This window comes from Crassostrea angulata, chromosome 4 (genome assembly GCF_025612915.1).
Source record: "Crassostrea angulata isolate pt1a10 chromosome 4, ASM2561291v2, whole genome shotgun sequence".
NCBI classification, from domain to species: Eukaryota; Metazoa; Mollusca; class Bivalvia; order Ostreida; family Ostreidae; genus Magallana; species Magallana angulata.
In genome coordinates this window covers 36,090,911-36,110,758 of record NC_069114.1, presented here as the reverse complement: position 1 = coordinate 36,110,758, position 19,848 = coordinate 36,090,911, and the positions used below count along the sequence as shown (strand labels likewise).

The window sequence follows — 19,848 nt, the reverse complement described above, 5'->3', positions numbered from 1 at the left end:
AACATAATACAAACCCATTGTTGCCGTATGAAATTTGCGGGTTTATGAGTTCTAATAGAACGTCGGAATTTACACTGCCATTGACCGATTCCGTTGGAATCCTCAATGTAAGCACAATATTCTCTTGGTAAGAAATTCGCACCAAATTATTGTGAGAAAATACAAAGCTCATGCGATTATTCATATAACATTTATACTAGTACTATTTTTTCTTTAATTCTGGAAGTGTTTTTTTTTTACTATGGAGTAAATATGATGTAACACTTATAATATATATTTTCGCGTGTTTTAAAATATTCAACCATCAGTCTCGACGCTCGTTGTCATATTTACTCAAGGCATTTTAACAAAGTCTGAGTTCTTTACCAGCTACCCTCACATTTAACTAAAATCGCCGAAAAATGGTCATAATTTCTTGGTACGCGTTAGGGCACATCAATTTAAATGGTCACACTTAACAGATAATATAATAACATATAAGTAACCCTCTAGATACTTTATCAAATACAACAACTGAACGGCAATTACTGAACTGTATTTCTTAAAAATTTGGCAGTTTGTCCAGGAAAGTCAGATAAGAGAAAACCTGTGCAATATGACTATAGTGAATACTGTTTTGCTGTTCTTTATCTAAATTTTTACATACCGGTAAATGAATTTAATCATCATTCTTTGATCAATATTTCAACATAAGACATTTTTTTTATTCAATCAATATAGTTTATAGCAATAAAACTAATTAAATTCAATAAATTGATTTGAATTATGTAAAATCACAAAATACTATAGAATGTCTCAAAATTGTATATCACTGACAAGAAAATTTTAATAAAGGACTGTAACATAAGTGTAGGCCCAAAACGCTTCAATACATACTCGCATAAACCACCCACATTTTATCATTTGATCTACTGTATATCAAGAGTCATTGTTTTGAATATTTCATAAAATTTAGGTTCCAGTGGTAAATGTATAATTTCCTTTAAAATATGAATACAAGTAAATGCCCAAATATATGTCATTGAAATTGTAAATCACAATTCAACAATTAAAATAAATGACATAATTGCAGCTCAAAGAAACGCTTAGACCAATCTACTGATAGATAAATGTCAACCTTTGTTCAAAAATTTGTATTTGGCGGAATTCGGAACCATTGTTGTTATGAGTAAGGCAATATTACAATTTAACTGTATACAACATCGGTTCCTCTTTATGAATGTTCCTCCAATATAAGATTAATAATGACCCTATTTATTGATTGTATTATTAAAAATCAATTACTTATATTTAGAATTTGGTGATTCTGATTAAGAAGATTCAATTGGTAAAATCTGAAGTAGAATTAAAGCAAATTTTACGGCTTACTATCATATTTACTCAAATTTCGTTTGTAAATAACCGTCGACCTGCAAGGGATATTTAAACTGTTTGTATTGACAAAAGAGAAGTTAGTCCGACAGAGTGACGATGGCTGAATGGGGCATTTATTTTCTTCAGTTTTACATCTTTTTGATGATTTGTAGTCATGTAAATGGTAAGCTTTAACTTATTCCGGTTTTCATTTTCTTTAATTAAGCATTTTTAATTTTTATTTAAAACACTAAAAAAAAACTTTTACGAATTTCCCCCCAGTCGCTCATGGATTACATATTTATCATTTGTCTCATTTATCATTAATTTGCTGCTTTATAGTTCAAATCTGTTCATCATATAAAACTGTTTGATATTAATAAAAAATAAATAAATAAATAAAATTGAACAAAAAATCAAAGCATGTCAAAGAGTTGTATATTTGTCATGTAATGAATAATCACATTTTGCTCTACAAATGTGTAAAGTCGTTACTTTTCACAGAAATAAATTCACATCTCTATCGCAAATGTTTAAAAATAAATAAATTGACATTTTCTTATTACATATATATTGTTTCGTTCTAAATAAACAATAGCCTATTACAGTATAGTGGGATTATGTTTGTCAAACCGTGATTTGAATGTCGTGTTTAAAGACTATCATGATTTTGTTTAGCTTTTTAAAGAATTGTTAAAATGCAATTTTAGTCAAATATCAGGAAACAATTTTTTAACTCATTTTTTAAAAAAAATTTATTCCATGTGAAATACATATTTTTATATCGCAAAGCGTTCCATTACATTCGAAAATTAACGTCTTCATACGTTCTCAAAATTAAAGCATCCTTGCAGAATCATTTATGCTCTGTTAAAATATAATAGTCTATTTAATCCAAAAATGTCTAATTCATTTTTGGTTTATGAATATACTGAGAAACTGGAAAGAAAAAAGTCCAAGAGTTGCGCTTATTCAAAACGAATAAAAGAAATTAATCGGTCTAAAAACTTTATCTTCTCAAAAGACTGCTGTGTCAAATGTTGCACTATCATGCCTGGTTTTATATTTATTTCAGTATTTATATTTTGAAATAATCCCAAAAACTTTTATTTTATATTAAAAAAGCTGGTTTTAATAGATATTTGAAATCAAGTTATTCGTTTTAAAAACGCGAGATCCGTGTATTCTTGAAAATAACTTGTTGGTTTTTATGCATCAATCTTGGTTTATATTCAAAAACCTTCAGAGACCTTTAATTACCAGACAGATTTTAGTTCGTGAAAAATCCAGGTTGACTTTGTCTATTATAAAGTAAAGGCTTATAAAACCAAAATATCATTTAATAAGATCCCCAACTACAATAATATCGATTATAATATTTGCCATGTGAATGACATGATTTTGCAAAGAAATCGGACTCCGAGATAATTGGATATATAGAATATCTAAATTTTAAATTTGAGCATCTGTGAATAAAATGATATACAAGTCTTTGGATGCGATTCAAACAACGTTTAAATGCGCGGATCTAGAGAGGGTCGGGGCATATTTTGAAAATCAAAACTGATTCAATTTTCATTAGTTTAGTTTAGTGACAAAAAAGGTCTTGAAACTTAACTCCAACCCACTTCTTTTTCTTTAAAAAGGAAATATGCATTCGCAAATAACTTACCTTAAAATTCTAAGCAATTTATGATGTTTATAGACTGGCATCATTTATTACAATGTAACTTTAGAATTGAAAAAACAGTTGTATATTTTTTTCTTATAATCGGTGGCACGTTTTACCTATTAAGTTATTTAGCTTATGACTCATTTTATTTAATATATAAATGTATATATAGTGTACCAGAACGCCTCTGACGACGAAGCCACCATTTTACTGCGAAATAATCCCTAAACCTGTTTAAACCATCAAATGTTACATTTAGGGAGAAAAACAAGAATGAAAGAACATTAAACAATATATGTACAATATATATTTACATTTGCAAATATGCTTCCTTTCATGAACCTATGGGTTAATTCTATATGAGCTTTATAATGACGTCACAAGCTAGTTGTTAGTCGGGTGGATTATTGTAAGCATAAACATTCGGTAAATTTAATAGTTCTGAACGACTTGCTTTTTTCAAATGTAAATATAAGTAATAAACAGCAATGTTGAAATGTTCACCGGGATATGAACTTGTTTGAACGTGATCAAATCTTCTAAAAAGCCCTTATGGCTTCACAGGATTTGATCACGTGACCAACCAAGTTCATATCCCGTGAACTTTTAAACTTGCTGTTTATTTCTTAAAAACCTATTTCTTTAATGTTTAAGATTTTGATTTAACAGTATTCCTCGCGATTTTTTTGTTTTGTCAATTTGACTCTTTTTTTGGTCTCATATACCTGTATTTGACCCAAATTTCATACATTTTTTTTTACTTTAATCTGTACATTTTCAAAAAATTATTTGTAGATACAGTAATGAGTTGAATGATTCATTAATGCGTGACTTCGTTTTAATTAATGACGCCATTTGAATACGAAACTTTGGAACGGACCTTAAACATGTCTCTGAAACAGGTCCTTTGTTATGTGTACGAAGTGCGATGTAATTGTATCTAACAAGTAAAATATCAGTTTGATGTCAAAGCGACTTTTGGTTCTCGTATTGTGGTCAATGTCAACAAATGAAATAAAATCCAACTGACCTTTCTGTACAAAGATATTTTGATATTTTAAGTCGGTTTGTGTAAACTGTCAACATCAACAAGTAAACGTTAGGACATTCAACCTATTGTAAGATTTCGTTCACAATTAAGTGCCAAAGAAAAACTAATATCTAATTCAAGTTCAGATGCAAAACTATGTCGTGGGAAAACATTTCATCGTTTATATTTATAAACAATTTGTAAATTTTTTACAAGCTTTATAATGCAGAATCATTTTAACTTTTTATTCTGCTTTTTTGTTGTTGTTTTTTTTTTTGGGGGGGGGGGGGTTACGGAAGCGTATCAGAGCCTAAACTCGTTGTGTTATAATTTACCGGGTATACAATGTCATACGTTTTATCGTCTTGTCAACATATATTATACAATCATATTGTTTAATTCATGGACATATTTTGCATTGTAAAGAGATGAGTTTACATAATTTAAATCACTAATTGTGATTGATTAGTTTTCTTGCTATCTGCTATAACGACCTAACAAAATATGGGGTTTAAAATAATAATTTAAGAATGAATATTATTAATTAGTCATATCCAGAAAGAAACGTTGACATATAACAATGAAAATGTATACATTATACATGTAGGTATATCGACGAATATGTTTTCATTTGTTGAAAACATTTCGAAAATATTGTTATTGAATGAATTCGCGGGGGGCGGGAGTTCTGATGATACGACACCTCACACTGAATCAAGCTCTAGAAAACACTAGACTCAGAGTGAGGTGACGTGCATCTACCATCAGTACTCATGTGCCTGGGAAGTTCAAAAGAACCATTTTAACAAGAGCTTGGACTTTGGGTAGTTGTGCCAAACAGCAATATGACGTAGGAATGTCTATTTCATTTCTAGCCACTCAGCAGTGGCTCTTTGAATTCAACAAGATTTGTCTGGCTTTTGAGCTAAGATTACGCAATCGGTGTATATTTCGCTTGAAACCAGCGTCATTTTTAACTTGCTTTGATGCAAGAAATAGATAGCTACGTCCAACCGAAAGTCCAAGGTCTTGTTAAAATGGTTCTAATATCGTCGCAATATTTCCCCCAGAAATGAAAGCAAACTTATACCGACATGATAATAAAGCATTTGTTGTATTGTTCTTTGTCTTAATTTCAATCTCAATATAATTTCACCACATTCTTAAATCCACCTTTCAAACTTCATATTTTGTGAAGTCAATAAAGCAGGGCCATAAATATAAACACAAGATTTACCATTCAATACATTGATCACACTACTTTGTGTAAAGGACAGTAAATTGAAACAGAACAAGTGTAGGGCCCGTTGAGCTTCGGTAGGGAGGACTTGGATTTTTCTGTTGTTTTTCGTTGTTTTGTTGTTGTTGTTTTTATTTTTGTTTCACGGTTAATAAAACGTAAGCTGCCTTAAGTTACGTATTACTAAATATATTACATGTACTAGATACATGCAAGTTGATATTTAATTCATACCATAAATGCACAATATTCAGTTTTTACTAAAATTTTTATATAAAAATAATAAGCGTGCATTAGGTTTACTAGTATTTAAATAAAGACCGCAAAATATCTTGAATATTATGGTATAACATAAAAATCAAATATAGATTTGGGGTGGTGGGTACCTTTATGTATATGAAATCAAATTGTTTGCCACACAGCTTCCGAAAAAGGGCTTTGTGTTGTTCTGTATCGCCATTTTCAAAATTAAGCACAAGGTCTCAGAGTTACAATAAATTGCATTCTTTTAAAGGTAAACCTATTTGATTTGTTGGTACAGGGGACATTTTTGAGACAGAAGTCTGCTGTTTTTAAATCTTGCTTGTGCGCTTTTATAATTGATTTGAGAAAGAGTCACAAGGGTTTATGACGTTGGTAAACATGATGAATCAAAGTCGTTTTCAAAAAACACCTCATTGTAGAAAACTTATTACTTAAGAAGATTTTTGGACCAGTTTGATCTTTTTAAGTTCAATAACAGTACCCAATTGTGTCTTGAGGATAAAAGGGCAGGTGTCAAACAACTACAAGTCCAAAAAGTACGAGTAAAAAAAACTGTAACATATTGACGTCATTGTGTGTTGAAGCCTGTCTCTTCACGTTATATTTTTTAAAAGAACAAAAAGGTTCAGATTTTAAATCAAAGTACGCAGGTACGTCCATGTTTTGACAAATTCGTCGACACCATTGATAGTTGTTTGATTTCAGACAAAACAGAAATTCTGCGACAGTCTTCAAAGGTTTTCCGTCGTTTTTTGTGAAAGTTTAAACCTGCCCTGAACACACACTACATTTGTTACGACGACAAGTTCATTGTGTAATGAATACAATTGAATACAATCTGTATACTAAGCAGGCATGGGACGAACCTATTTTTGGATCGTGCTCTCTTTCAAAACAAATAAAAAAATGAACTTTCAATTTCATTTTTTTATTATCGCCATCCGTTATGTACATGTGTAAATGAGTTAGCTCTGTTGTTTAAGCGTCCCCTAGCAATTTGTACATCACAGGTGATGCTCCGGCTTTTATAATTGTATTTCAAATGTATTTTACAGTAAAAAAAACTGTCAAATTCGAAAACTTCAAACAGTCATTAAATTTTGTAAATTCTTTCATATCGATGTGCTGAAGTGTCCTCTAATACCTTTAACAATTTAAAGACATTTAAATAGAAGAAATACATATATGACAATAGAGAAACCAAAATAGAGAAATAGAGACCAAACTTTGAAAATCAGAAGTCAAGTTAAAAGCAAGATAAAAAGCCCATGGTTCTCTGTTTTGTAAACAAAGCTAGTGCAATATTTTTGTTAACAAAATTCAAACTTCAAAAAACATTAATCGTGACAAACATAAGAAACTGTTGAATTGTGATCATGACTGACATCCGAAATTAAAAAACATGTGATTTATTTAGAACCATTTTCAATATTATGTACCACCATAAACATTACACGAATCTTGTTTACATGGGTTAGAATTCTAAGCTCTATATCTCGCTTGTTACTCAACTTTTAACATTTATATTTTGAAAAGCATCAGAAATACTCAAGTCAAACATACTGATGAAATTTTTTAAAAATGGTAAAAGAAACAAAGTAAGACAATTTTGAGTTCAAACCGAGACCAAGTTCGTTTAAGGTATTCAATGCATAACGACTTCATTTTGTACCTAATAAATGAATGGTCCTATATTCCTAAGCATGATATCATTTTAAGGTAGTTATTTTGATTATTGCATACCTAACTGCATATGAATATTGCATTGAAGTCTAGGGGCATTGCATGTTATGGTCAAGATCTAGTAAATGAAAGGTGCCTACGGGTTCATAAAATTTAAGATATAAATTCTTTCAATGATGCTGCATAACAGTAGCTTTGTTTCATAGGGTGTACCGGGGATAAAATGTTTGGTAAACACAATGAAAAATCATGTTTTAAACTGTCATTTTCAATGAATATGAAGGAATTGAGGTACAAATTTCGGAGTTTGTCCATTGTTGACTAATAAGATATACATAGAATGCTTACAGTCTCCTCCAAAACGGAATTTCAACAAGCTCATGATCTCCTTTTTAAAATTATGTAATAGGTATCGGGATAACTTTTCCTATGATTCAACATAGAATGTCAAAAAAATTTAAATTTTCTACATAATTCCTTTTAAAAAATACGGGAAAAAGATTCTTCAAATCAATTATGACGTCATAATGGTTCTAGCATAAAAAAGACACTCTGAAAAAAGTAACTTGTAATATTCATACATATCTCCTAATGCAAGAATAAATGCATAAACTTTCTCTTTATTAAAACATGAATTGAAATGAATATTTTGTCGATGATATTTTGACAAACTATAATTTTCTTTTTCAAAATTGTTCAATACATTGACTACCTCAAGTTTTGATTTTCATGAAATTGAACTTATTTCAGGATTTAACTAATTCAAAATGATTTAAAATTGTTCAATACATTGAATACCTTAAGTTTAGATTTTCATGAGACTGAACTAATTTTAGGACAGCTATGTGACACAAACGATAGGGACGGTGAGGGAAACCCGGACAGCAAAGACAACGATGTTGACAGCACACCTGGTAGGTATTCCTCCGCTATAACACCTTGATCTTCTCAACGTAAAGGTAACTTGGTCCGTATACAGGTATATGTGATAATTACCCAACGGCGACATGGCAAGTCTTAGATCTGTAGACAAAGTACAGGCATCACAAATCGTTTCGTATGGAAAGAAGTAATAAAGGGAAGACCATGTTCAGATAGTTCTAGGTTCACAGATTGCAAAAAGTCAATTTGAAAAAGGTCATGTATTTCTTTGGTGATTTATAATTTGAGAACAGTAATTATCTCTTTGAAATGTCTTGATAACGACAGATCTTGCCCTTTTGCTGGATGCCACGGATAATGAGTACAAGATTAAGTGCTGTGGATTTGTGGACGCATGGGAATTCTATGCCAAGTCAAACACTGGCACGCTGGCTCTGCAGGTCTGGAGGCCCTTGGGTGGTGGAACTTATGAACTTGTTGGCCAAAACACTTACTCAGTCACAAGTTAGTACACAGACTCTCTTAGAACATCTCAGTTATTATTTTCATAAGTAATAATCACAGCTGCAAAGTCAATAATTACTAATATAAGCAGTAATTACCAACCTTGCACCAAAAAAAATTCTTACAAATCTTCACAATTTCTCGATTATTTTTTTTTGAAAATTGACTCAGATGTCGATATTTGTAACTTTTTAATGGCGACAGATTGTGAAAATAATTATTGGTGTACAAATTGATCTATAATTTTTGCAGACACTGACCGGGAAATTAGGTATTCGGTACCCGTGTCAGAGCGAATTCCTGTCAAGAATGGCGACTTTATAGGATTGTAAGTAATCAATATTCAAATTCAGATGTAGATTCAGATGTATACATCGTACATTTGCGTTAAGAAATGATCCATATATCAAATATAAAACTATGTGCATGTCGTTCGGCATTTAAACACTACAGGCGTTAATAGTAGTAAGAATACACTAGTAACTCCATGTTGAAGAATTCTGGGAAGTCTGGGAAGCCGATTTTTCGTAGATTTCGATGTAATTCCCTTCCAGTGAAATGAACCTCTATACTAAATGTAAAAAAACGGCCCTTATGCATATGTGTATTGCATTCAAAATCCATGCATGAGAATTGATGCCGTTTTAAATAAAATATTACCACAATGTTTAAGAGCATGCTTGATCTTTCATAGTTACACCTCGGGAAATCCTATCGTTTCCTACAAACGGGAAGGCGATTCCACGGACGGCTGGACTTCCTCCACCTCGCTGGGTTCCTCCACGGCAGGGGATACCTTCGACTGGGGGTCCGCCACTGCCTTCACTGAGTCCCGGGAATACGCCATCAACGTCCAGCTCGACCCAGGTGTGTTCGTCTATTTCATGTCCTATATTAAAAGACAATTGAAAAAAATTTACAGGATACTAGGTCCTGAAATTAAAGGAAAATAATGAGTATTAATAGATAATGAATCTGGAAAGTGTGTCAAAAAATGAACCCGATGCTTAATTAGTACAAGAACAGTAAAAAAAAATCATATAATATTTTCTGCTTTAATAACATTGTTTTTCTTTATACATTTTGTGTATTTTGTTTTCTACATACAGGTAACAGTCCGTCATTTACTAATCTTGGTACTTCGGTGACCTTTCTGGATGATACGGCTCCGAACTCCCTCCTCTATACAGTGACCTCCACTGACCTCGATTCCTCGGATATCCTCACCATGACAATGACGACGTCAACGACGTCTTTCACGTTTGACACAACCACAGGTTAATTGATTAGTCTTGTAATCCCGTTAATCATTGACAATACTGGCCTCGCCACTATCAATATTTTAAAACTAACTCAATTTTAACTCAGTTTTTTTTCAAATACAAAATGAAAGACAATGCATGCATTTGATTTTATAAGGATGAAAATTAGATAAAAATATTCATTGACGGCGGGGCCAGGTGCTGTGTCCTTTTGTAAAAGCATTATGGGTATTATTTGCGTTACTTTAAATACTGAATTTACGGACGATTTTAAAGAATAAGATCATACTTTAATTTGACAGGCGAGGTGAGAAATTCCGGCCTCCTCCCCAGTGGATCCACCACTCTGTCTTTCCGGGTGACCGATACCTGTGGTCGTCAATCCACGGGCTCCTTAACCATTGTGGTTCAAAACATAGTGAGTACTTTTAACTAATTGTATTTAAAAGCACCTTATAGCTCTTAATGTTTTTTATATACTAGCATATATTAATGGGAATCTGAAGCTCTTTGGGAAAATTTAAAAATAAATGTACTAGGTTTATAAATGCTCTTATTAAATCGGTCAACACAAAAGCAAACGAATTAGCAAGACTGTAGATGAAACTTTTAAAAAGCAAGCTCATTTTTAATTTGAGTCGTATTTTTCTTTTTATAAAATTGAGATTAAGACCAAGTGAGCTCATATTAGTCACATTGCTCCAAGGCATGACGTCTACTTAATTATTTTTGAACATTTTCAAAAAAAGTTCATATTACTATCAAAGTAATCAAATACATAATTTTCGATTAGTTATTAACGTCGAATATATTGATACAAAAATACTTTCCTAAGAAAAAAAGCGTCTAAAGATTCTATAGTAACAGCCCTGACCTCTATGGACTTTTCTATGACAGGCCCCCGTGATTCACAACCTCCCCGCCACTTACGACCTGTCGGAGGATCACACGACTGAACAGCTCCTGTACACCATTAACGCCACCGACTCCTCGTCCTACGACACGGTCACGTGCAGCGTCAGCTCCGTGTCTCCCGCCACTGACAACTTCTTCGCCAGACTGAATTCCGGCTCCACAAGTAAGCAACAGTAGATTAGTACTAAAGGAGTGAATTGATTTTTATCTAACGTTTATACCATAAAAAATCATTAATTACCTCTTTTAGCGGACTACGGCGTTTACGTGAAAGCACTACCAACGCTAGACTACGACACAACACGTCAATATGACGTCACAGTGAGGTGTACAGACAGCAAGGATCCAGTAACAGGCACGTTCACTGTGTACATCTCTAGAAACAACCCACCTGTCTTTGTCAACTTACAGGGTATGCAAAACTCTGAAAAAATCAATTTACAATTTAAAAATTCACAACTAAAACAATTCAACTAATAATTAAAAATTGGTTATTGGTCCATCGAGGATATACATGATGCATCTTTTTAGCTCACCTGGCTCCAGCGTCATAAAGCAATTTTAGACTTAAGTAAAAAAAAATCTACACTGTTATATGATATGTTTCTTGATTTAAACAACTGTTGAAATGCTGGTAAAAGTGTCTTAGTATAGTTAACGTTGTTGATTACAAATCATAAATGTCATTTCATGATAAACGAATCATTGACTGACTGACTGAAAATTTGACTCAAGTCTGAAACAGCTTCATAGTTCTGAGGCCAGAGTTGACTTATTGGTGTCCATTTCATTCGGTCGTAACTCGATGCATCATACCAATTTGATAATGCATATGAAAGTATTGTGGTTATCTAAATTCTATTATATGATTTTACCGAACTGCTCACTGCTTAAATCTGATGTGACATCTTGTGTTGGTTTGTTCCAGTTCATGTTGAATGCTGCAGTGCCTTCTAATTGAGATCGTTCATAATTAGGATTTTAATAAACGCATTCCAATTTTATGCCTAATACTGATGTATATCAAAACTTTTCAAAATTCGTCATATCAATTGCAAATACTGTAAAATCATCAGAAATCGCGATAGCTCAACTTTTCATATTTCGTCTGGAAATGTATCACTCAACCATAAATGAACGTCAACAAATTAGGTCAGTCTTCATTCAGTTTAGTACTAGTGAATCTACGAGACCTTGAAAGTATTGGCAACCAGCTAACAATCGACCTCCACTTTTCACGTAAAATTGCTTGACTTTACAGTCCTAGTAATTAATCTCGTACTTTGATCCTCACTGTAAACTGTAAACACTAACTTGTATGTAACTGTTACTATTTACATTAAATTGCCTGACTTTACGGTCCTAGTAATCACTGTAAACTGTAAACACTAACTTATATGTTACAGCCACGACTAGGATCCCGTCCGTTTCCTCCACCACCGGAAATATCATCTACACCGTCACCTCCACCGACTCCGACTCCAGTCAGCTCTACTACAACATGACCTGCGTCCCACCAGGATGTCCATTTACTATTCATAACTGTATGTAACCTTTGAGCCTGATATTTTACGAAGATTATTGATTTTAGTAACTGCAGTCAAAATAAACGATTGTAGCTCTCAATAGACACCAGGGATCCAAACCCCAGGCATTAAACTTGAAATAGCATTTATGGACCAATAAAAAAATACAATGTGTGATGTATGGAGAATTAATTATAAAATCATTCAGTTTTTATTTTAAAATTCTGCAATACAATTTTTATAATTGTAAAATTAAAAAATCAATAGTTTTAATATTTTCCAACAGAAATAACCTCGTATACTTTGATTTAATGACTTTTTAATTTTTTGGTTATGTATGATAATAAATTTAAAACAGCATTTGCAGTCATTGCAAAAAAAATTTCTATGTCACATGCAAGGAATTTTGTACTTTCGGTGTAATATTTTTTAATATGTAAAACATCATTTGGTTATTTGTCCGATACAGGTATGAATATATTTTGCATTCTACATAGACATGTACATATTTATCATCGTCGATATTTACTATTAGTAGAGAATGAGGGACACTTTTTTCCATTTAATTAATGACCATATAACACACTGAAGAGTGAATTATAGTTCTTAGAATAGGAGTGTTCAGATAGATTTAACTTAAGATATTTATTATTTTAAAAACACCGTTGAAAATAAAAATTTTAAAAAAGATCAAGCAAGAAATTACTACACTGATTCTTACCTGAAGAGCCCACTTCTATAGTACGTACACAATGTACATTGTAAATCTACTAGTACGTATACATTGTACAATGTACATGTATGTCTATGGTTTGCTATACTTTACAACCGGAGAAGTTCTGGTAACTAGTATATACATTGTATATCTACTAGTACGTACATTGTATATCTACTAGTAGGTAAGTTGTATATCAATGGTTTGTTACTTTACAGCCGGAGAAGTTCTGGTCACTTCCGATCTCTCCTCCCACACTATCCCGGGATATGACCTCTACATCTATGTCTCTGATGGAAACACGCTAGTGGGACCGAGAACTCTCACAGTCATCATCGAAGGTATGTGTCGGGCGCAGTCTGGAAAATTAGACGTCAATTCTCAGTCTGATGAAAGTCAAATCATTTGATTAGAACCATTTTAACAAGAGCTTGGACTTTGGGTAGTAGTGTCAAACAGCAGTGTGACGTAGGCCTGTCTATTTCATTGCTGGCCATTCAGCCTTGGCTCTTTGAAATCAACAAGATTTGTCTGGCTTTTGTGCTTAGACTATGTAATCTGTGTATTCAACTTTTTTACTGCAAGAAACAGATAGTTACATCCTACCGAAAGTCCATGGTCTTGTTAAAAGCTTGATCAAGAGCGTGTTGATCGCTACACAAGAATCTGAAGATATCTTGGGTAGCAATTACGGGCACTTGACCTCAAAAACATTTTTTTTTGTACAACGTAGGTACACCTAAAACATATAACTAAGTAGGCAGATACATGTATTTTCTTACGCATGTGTTTAATAGTCTGATTAGAAGAATAGAGTTGAACGATCTTGCAGGGATAAACTCGGCGCCGGTGATTTCCAATCTGCCCCTGTCTACCCCAGTCACAGTACAGGAAAACTCGCCCCTGTCCAGCTCCGTGTACCAGGTCCTGATCACCGACGTGGACGTTGGACAGAACCACACCTTTCAGGTGTACAGCACCCCCAGCATAGGATCAACGCTCTTCTCTATAGACTCTACTAGTAAGCAGATCATGACCTCTGTTTTAAAAAAAATCAATTGTTATAAAGCGTTAAGCTGTTGTCAGATACATATACATTAGTTTTGTTTTGTTTTTTAAATTCAAAGCAATAATTTGGTTGCTTTTTCTCACTTTCTGAACAAACAGAGCAGCATTGTTGATATTATTGAGTGAATGCTTTAAATCACACAAAACACGTTGTGTGCGGAAGATATCGGTCAAATCAAAATAATGAACAATTGTGATTAAATCAATTTGCTGCATTGAATACGAAATTTCAAGAGTTTTTGCAAAACTCGCTGCAGTGGGCAACAAAGACCATTTCAAACAGATAATTTAGTATTTTATCGAAGCTAAGCTATATAACTCTCATATCTCATATGTGTGTTTTCTCCTTCAACAGCTGGACTTATTTCAACATCGTCCACCCAGAATATAAACTACGAGACGGTATCCGCCACCTCCACCAGCTACCAGCTGACCGTCACGGTGTCTGACGGGTACGATACCTCAACCTCCACCCTGACAGTGTCGATCGCCGACAAGAACGAGGCTCCAGTGTTTGGGAAAGAAACTTACGCCATATCTGGAACTGAGGGAGCGGTATGTGCGGGATGCTAGGGAGACAAATTTGGAATATTTTGTACCGAAAAAGAATTTGTATAGAAACGTTACCGAATTAAACTAGAGCCGTGCTTTTTTCTGATTTAAAAATATTTTTTTTATAATTTTCTAACAGAATAATTTATGTTCCTCTTTCAACTGTTCTCGTGTTTTTTATTCATATTCTCTCATTTTGAATTTTTAAAACCAAATCCAAGTGGCAAAGTTAAACTATAAATGGTTATTGCCTTATCTTTTATCAATCATATGGATATTTAACCTCTATCACGGCAAAAAATTATTGACCTAGAAGACTCTTTCGGGTGTTCTCTAGAGCGCCATCAATTTGCAGATTTCATTGGACATTGGACAAGTATCAGTAAAAAATTAATGACGTAAAATTTGTTGAATTATAGTTTTATTAATTTGGTATGTACATTCAACGATAAACAAAAAAGTTATATAGAAATGTTCTAACTTAAATTATTACTTTGTTGAAAAAAATTTAGTTGATTGATATATTTCGTTATAAAGGCGGGAACTACAATCGGGAACCCATCGTTTGACGTCACTGATCCGGATGTCGGTGCCACGAAGACATATTCCATAGATTGCTCCTCGTTCAACATTAATCCGACAACTGGAGTCGTCACATTCAGGTACACATGTACCGAGGGGATTTTTGTTTGTTGATTTGTTTGTTTTAACTTCATGTCTTCTTCATCTTAGCCCGCCCCCCCCCCCCCTCCCCCGCCCAATCACTATGTTGCTGCAATCAAAGTGACCACCTTCATGTATCCTAATGAAATAATAAATAACTAATTCTCGTTTAATTACATTTTTTATTAGCGTTATGTTGTCTACAGGTTTAGCATCAACCTGATGCACGCAATGCTATGAATAAATTATTCGTGAAATGATGTTTGTTTAGGTCGAGAAGGAATGGAGGTGCAAATTTAATTTCTAACAAGGTTGTTAAATATGGGAAAAAAAATCTAAATATGTATCACACATCGTGATGGTTCCGTTTCAAGAAATGATTTATGATTAAACGACCAACAAAAATGCCTACAAAATCAGTACTCTTTTGGATTATTCTATTATTAGTATTCAAATATTTTTATCCAATGGATATCTTCGTTGAGTGGAACGTTCTAAGCAGCGTCATATGTCACGTGAGGTGATGTTTTTAGAAGACGAGTGATAGCAAATGGGAAAGTTAAGAAATTTCAAATTTTAATTCGAGGAAAAGCAAGAGTACGTATAGTTTCTATCCACAACAAAAAGGCTTATGTCTCGAGAACCCTAAGTTGTTATTTTAATACATGTACAATATCATAGTTACATACATGTATCATATAAGGCATTTAAATGTATTGTTTGATATACATTCAAAATAAATCACCAGCATTTAATCTATCCAACGATGCATATAATATTAATTGAGGATTTTCTATTGGTAGTCATGACTACGACCTAGATGTCGCGGGCACCGCCACTTCAGTCACGTGCGTTGTGACGGTATCTGATGGTGACCTCACAGACAACGCCACATTGATCATCACTATCAATGACGTCAATGACCACACCCCTATCATGGGAAGCTCCTCCTACACATTCTATGCATCACCTGGCACAGGTGTGGGCACTGTGATTGGTCAGATATCGGCCACTGATGGCGACCTGGGCTCATTCGGTAAGAACAATTTTAATATGTGTACTGGTGTTCATTCCTGTGATATTCCGTACTGTTTTCTGCTGAACACCTGAGAAATGACTGTTTAGTATACGCATTTTGCACTGTCTCGTATTTTTGTAAAACGATTCGGCCAGAAAGAATAAACTACTTAAAAGAGACAATACCTTACGAAATTCTGGCACGCAGATCTAAATGTACAGAAAGCATATAAAGACAAAGGTCGATTAAGTGATAAACAGAGGAATTTAGTATCTGTATGTAAACCGCCATATCCGATGGTGTTTACAATATCATATATCAATTTGAAAAACAAAGCGGTGCCAGACTCAAATTACAATAACGGATTACATTTAATTCATGAATTTATATAATAAAGTGTTATACAAGTATTTATGTAAGTACTTGCTTTAATTTTTTAAAATCACGTTTGAAGGAACTTTATCATACACCTTGGATCAAATCTCCCTGGGAAACGAGTACTTTGGCGTTACGACCAGCGGCGACGTCTACGTAAAGTCTAGCTTACTCGAGTTCTCCTCTGGCATAACACTGAGTCTGACCGCTACAGCGCGAGACTTGGGTGGATTACAAGGTACTGTGTGTCAATGCATTGTAGAACATTGGTTTTGTAGAATAAATCTATTCTATTTTAGATTCATTTTTAACACACGTATTTCTAGTCTACTTTTGTGTAAATAAATCCATGGGCGTCGGAACCCGGGGGAGGGCGCTATCCCCCCTCCCCAACACGTTTTTGCAAAGCTATTCATAACCATAACCAAAGACCTTTTTTGTGTTTTGCTTGTCAAGATTTTTTTATCAGTCTAGTCATCCCTTTCAATTTGCTTTCGACGCCACTGACCTATGGACAATGGAAAAGTCTGCTTATGCGTTTATAATGCGTTAATGTAATTAGTGTTATTAGCCTCCCAGAGCTTATCCAAACTGATCGTTTACTAACAAAATGCGGCCTTTCTTTACATTCTGTATATAAATGAAAAAATATGGATTTTTACGTTTTGGATATGGCATATATATTAAACAGATTTTTTTAACGTTAATTCAAATTATTTGACAATTACTTTTCAAATGGGATTTCCTCTTTTCTAACAGTTGTCAAGTATTCTAGGATATTACATATTCAGCTTGTCTCAGAACTGTTTTATAAAGCCCACTATTTAACATGTGAGCAGAACGTTGTAACTAAACCTCTCATGGGACGTCTGTGTGTTTAATAATACCATTCGAAGCTCCTCGGTTATCTCCCACGCTCAACAACCAAGTTTATGAATTTTCCAATAAGACGCCCAACGAGTATCCTCTTCATTTCAGACACCGCCGCTGTGTCAGTGGTTATACCACAGTCTACCACTGCAGCCCCCACCTCCACCACAGATCGCCACGTGACTTTCTGGGAAGACCCAAGAAACATAGCGTGGGTGACTGTGGCCTCGGTACTCCTCTGTGGTTTAGTCCTCTATTCCTCTTACCTTATTGTCAGATACGGAAACTTTCCTTGCGTCAAAACATCCTATAAACTCAACGCTAGGTACGTACGTGTAACATACCAGAAAATAGAACCATTTTAACAAGAGCTTGGACTTTGGGTAGTTGTATCAAACAGCAATGTTACGTAGGCCTGTCTATTTCATTGCTGGCCACTCAGCCATGGTGCTTTGAAATCAACAAGATTTGTCTGGCTTTTGAGCTAAGACTACGCAATCGGTGTGTATTTAGCTTGAAACCGCGTCAGTTTTAACTTGGTTTGACGCAAGAAATAGATAGCTAAGTCTAACCGAAAGTCCAAGGTCTTGTTAAAATGGATCTATATGAATTACAGTAATTAAAGATGAAATTATCTCTACTTAAAAATGCACAAAAATTTGTTCAAATCTCCAACAGTGACATTTTGCTAGCCATGGGTTTACAATCCACTCCGCTCCTCGTAAACCCTTGGCTTGCGAAGATGCCACAGCGATTACTTTTGATTTTATTCCCGGTTTAGCAAAGTGAACACCACACGGCTACCACACCATGGCCACCCAACGAGGACCCAAATTGGACGGAAAAGTAAGAAACACAAAGGTTTTGTGAAGAAAACCAACTGCAAATTCGCTAAGCTATGAATGGCCTCAATTTTCATCTTTGTTACTTTGGATTGTGTGATTTCAGCTGACATTACTTACATATATGTTCGTTATGCATTAAATTGACGTAGGTTTCGTATTTCATATTAATGTCCGTTGTGTTTTAATTTTTTTTTCTTAAGAGAGAGTATCCGAATCTAGATTTGATTGGAGGCCGTGGGAATGGTCCCTTCCGAAATACAGGTAACAATCTAATGTACAGGTGACACACATATAAATCGTTTGAATTAATATACAAAATATGACTAGAAAAAAAACCCCAAGGACGACATCTGTACCAATTGCATTTATTATGTTTTGTAACCAGGTCCTGTAACCTTTGGGATGATTTCCAAAGAATGCAATCCAAAGTTCGATAATAATTACTTGTTGAATAGTATACAATTAATTTTTAATACTTGCCGCCTTTTATTTTTCCCCATTATGTTTGGATGAGATTATATTTAAACTATTTTCAAATTTTCAGTGAAAGAGTGTAGTGCCCATATTGTGCACATATGGCAATTCTATGTTGCCGATCCATACGATTGGAAGAGACCACTGGTCCAATCATTCAATGGAAAGGATTTACGGACTTATTTTGAAAACTGTATTTTGAGTGGATGTATTTTGTGCCTTTTTTTATGATTCAATGCGACGACAAAAGAATATCCATTGTGAAATTCTGCAGAGAAATTATAATGTACCTGTTTTAGAGTTATTATTTCTTTTCATAATGGTTTTTAAAATCAGATTCATACAAGGAAAACTGAAAATTGTGCCTTTATAACAACAACATTTTATATTGAAATTTTAGAATAAGTAATGATTATCCTAAAAAACCAATCAAAAGGTAGAGCTTGTAAGAGACAGTTTCAGTATGTGTTATTTAAAATGAAACGAAGCCCCCTTTCTTGATGGAGCAACAAAATATGAACAAATCACCTCGGAGTCCATCAAAATTTCGTAACGTCAAGGACTTTTACCATTTTATGCATCAACTCTATCATACACTGAAAATAAATACATGAAGATAATGATGATCATTAACATGAACGACCTTTACAAAATACAATTTAAGTGTAAAAAAAAATTGTACATGAGAAAGTACAGTACAAAATCAGACACGTAGCATCGTTTATGAAAGTAGTTGGGGGGGGGGGGGGGGCAACCTCATTCAAATATTCTTGGCAAGCATAAAAAAAGAAAGAAAATCCCTCAAATACCGGTATCATGAAAATCGTAATTCTGGAGAAGGGAGGGGGGTTAATTTTTCTTTTCCTTCAATTTCACTCTTGCTTTTATTTATTTTCTCTTCAATTTCTTATGTGCTCATTAAAGAAGTGTGTGTTGG

At 33.9% G+C, this 19,848-nt stretch overlaps 1 protein-coding gene across 1 annotated transcript; it reads left to right on the top strand.

The window, feature by feature from the left end:
• Window positions 1–1,416: 1,416 nt before the first annotated feature.
• On the top strand, window positions 1,417–19,643 carry LOC128182419 (cadherin-23-like). Its single transcript, XM_052851038.1, has 20 exons — window positions 1,417–1,537; window positions 8,079–8,156; window positions 8,452–8,628; window positions 8,881–8,956; window positions 9,323–9,495; window positions 9,738–9,905; window positions 10,193–10,308; window positions 10,788–10,968; window positions 11,056–11,217; window positions 12,212–12,349; window positions 13,265–13,387; window positions 13,879–14,067; window positions 14,470–14,669; window positions 15,204–15,328; window positions 16,133–16,365; window positions 16,802–16,960; window positions 17,701–17,917; window positions 18,374–18,438; window positions 18,638–18,698; window positions 18,982–19,643. Exons 1-20 carry the CDS (start codon window positions 1,471–1,473, stop codon window positions 18,992–18,994), a joined length of 2,721 nt encoding a protein of 906 aa, XP_052706998.1. The 5' UTR covers window positions 1,417–1,470; the 3' UTR covers window positions 18,995–19,643.
• Window positions 19,644–19,848: the final 205 nt, after the last annotated feature.

What these genes read in the sequence shown, in the direction of transcription:
- LOC128182419 (XM_052851038.1), top strand. Translation starts at nt 1,471, where the DNA reads ATGGCTGAATGGGGCATTTATTTTCTTCAGTTTTACATCTTTTTGATG. An exon ending in ACTGAATTCCGGCTCCACAA is followed by an intron (nt 10,969 to 11,055) that starts GTAAGCAACAGT and finishes TACCTCTTTTAG; the next exon opens with CGGACTACGGCGTTTACGTG. An exon ending in ACTGGAGTCGTCACATTCAG is followed by an intron (nt 15,329 to 16,132) that starts GTACACATGTAC and finishes TTCTATTGGTAG; the next exon opens with TCATGACTACGACCTAGATG.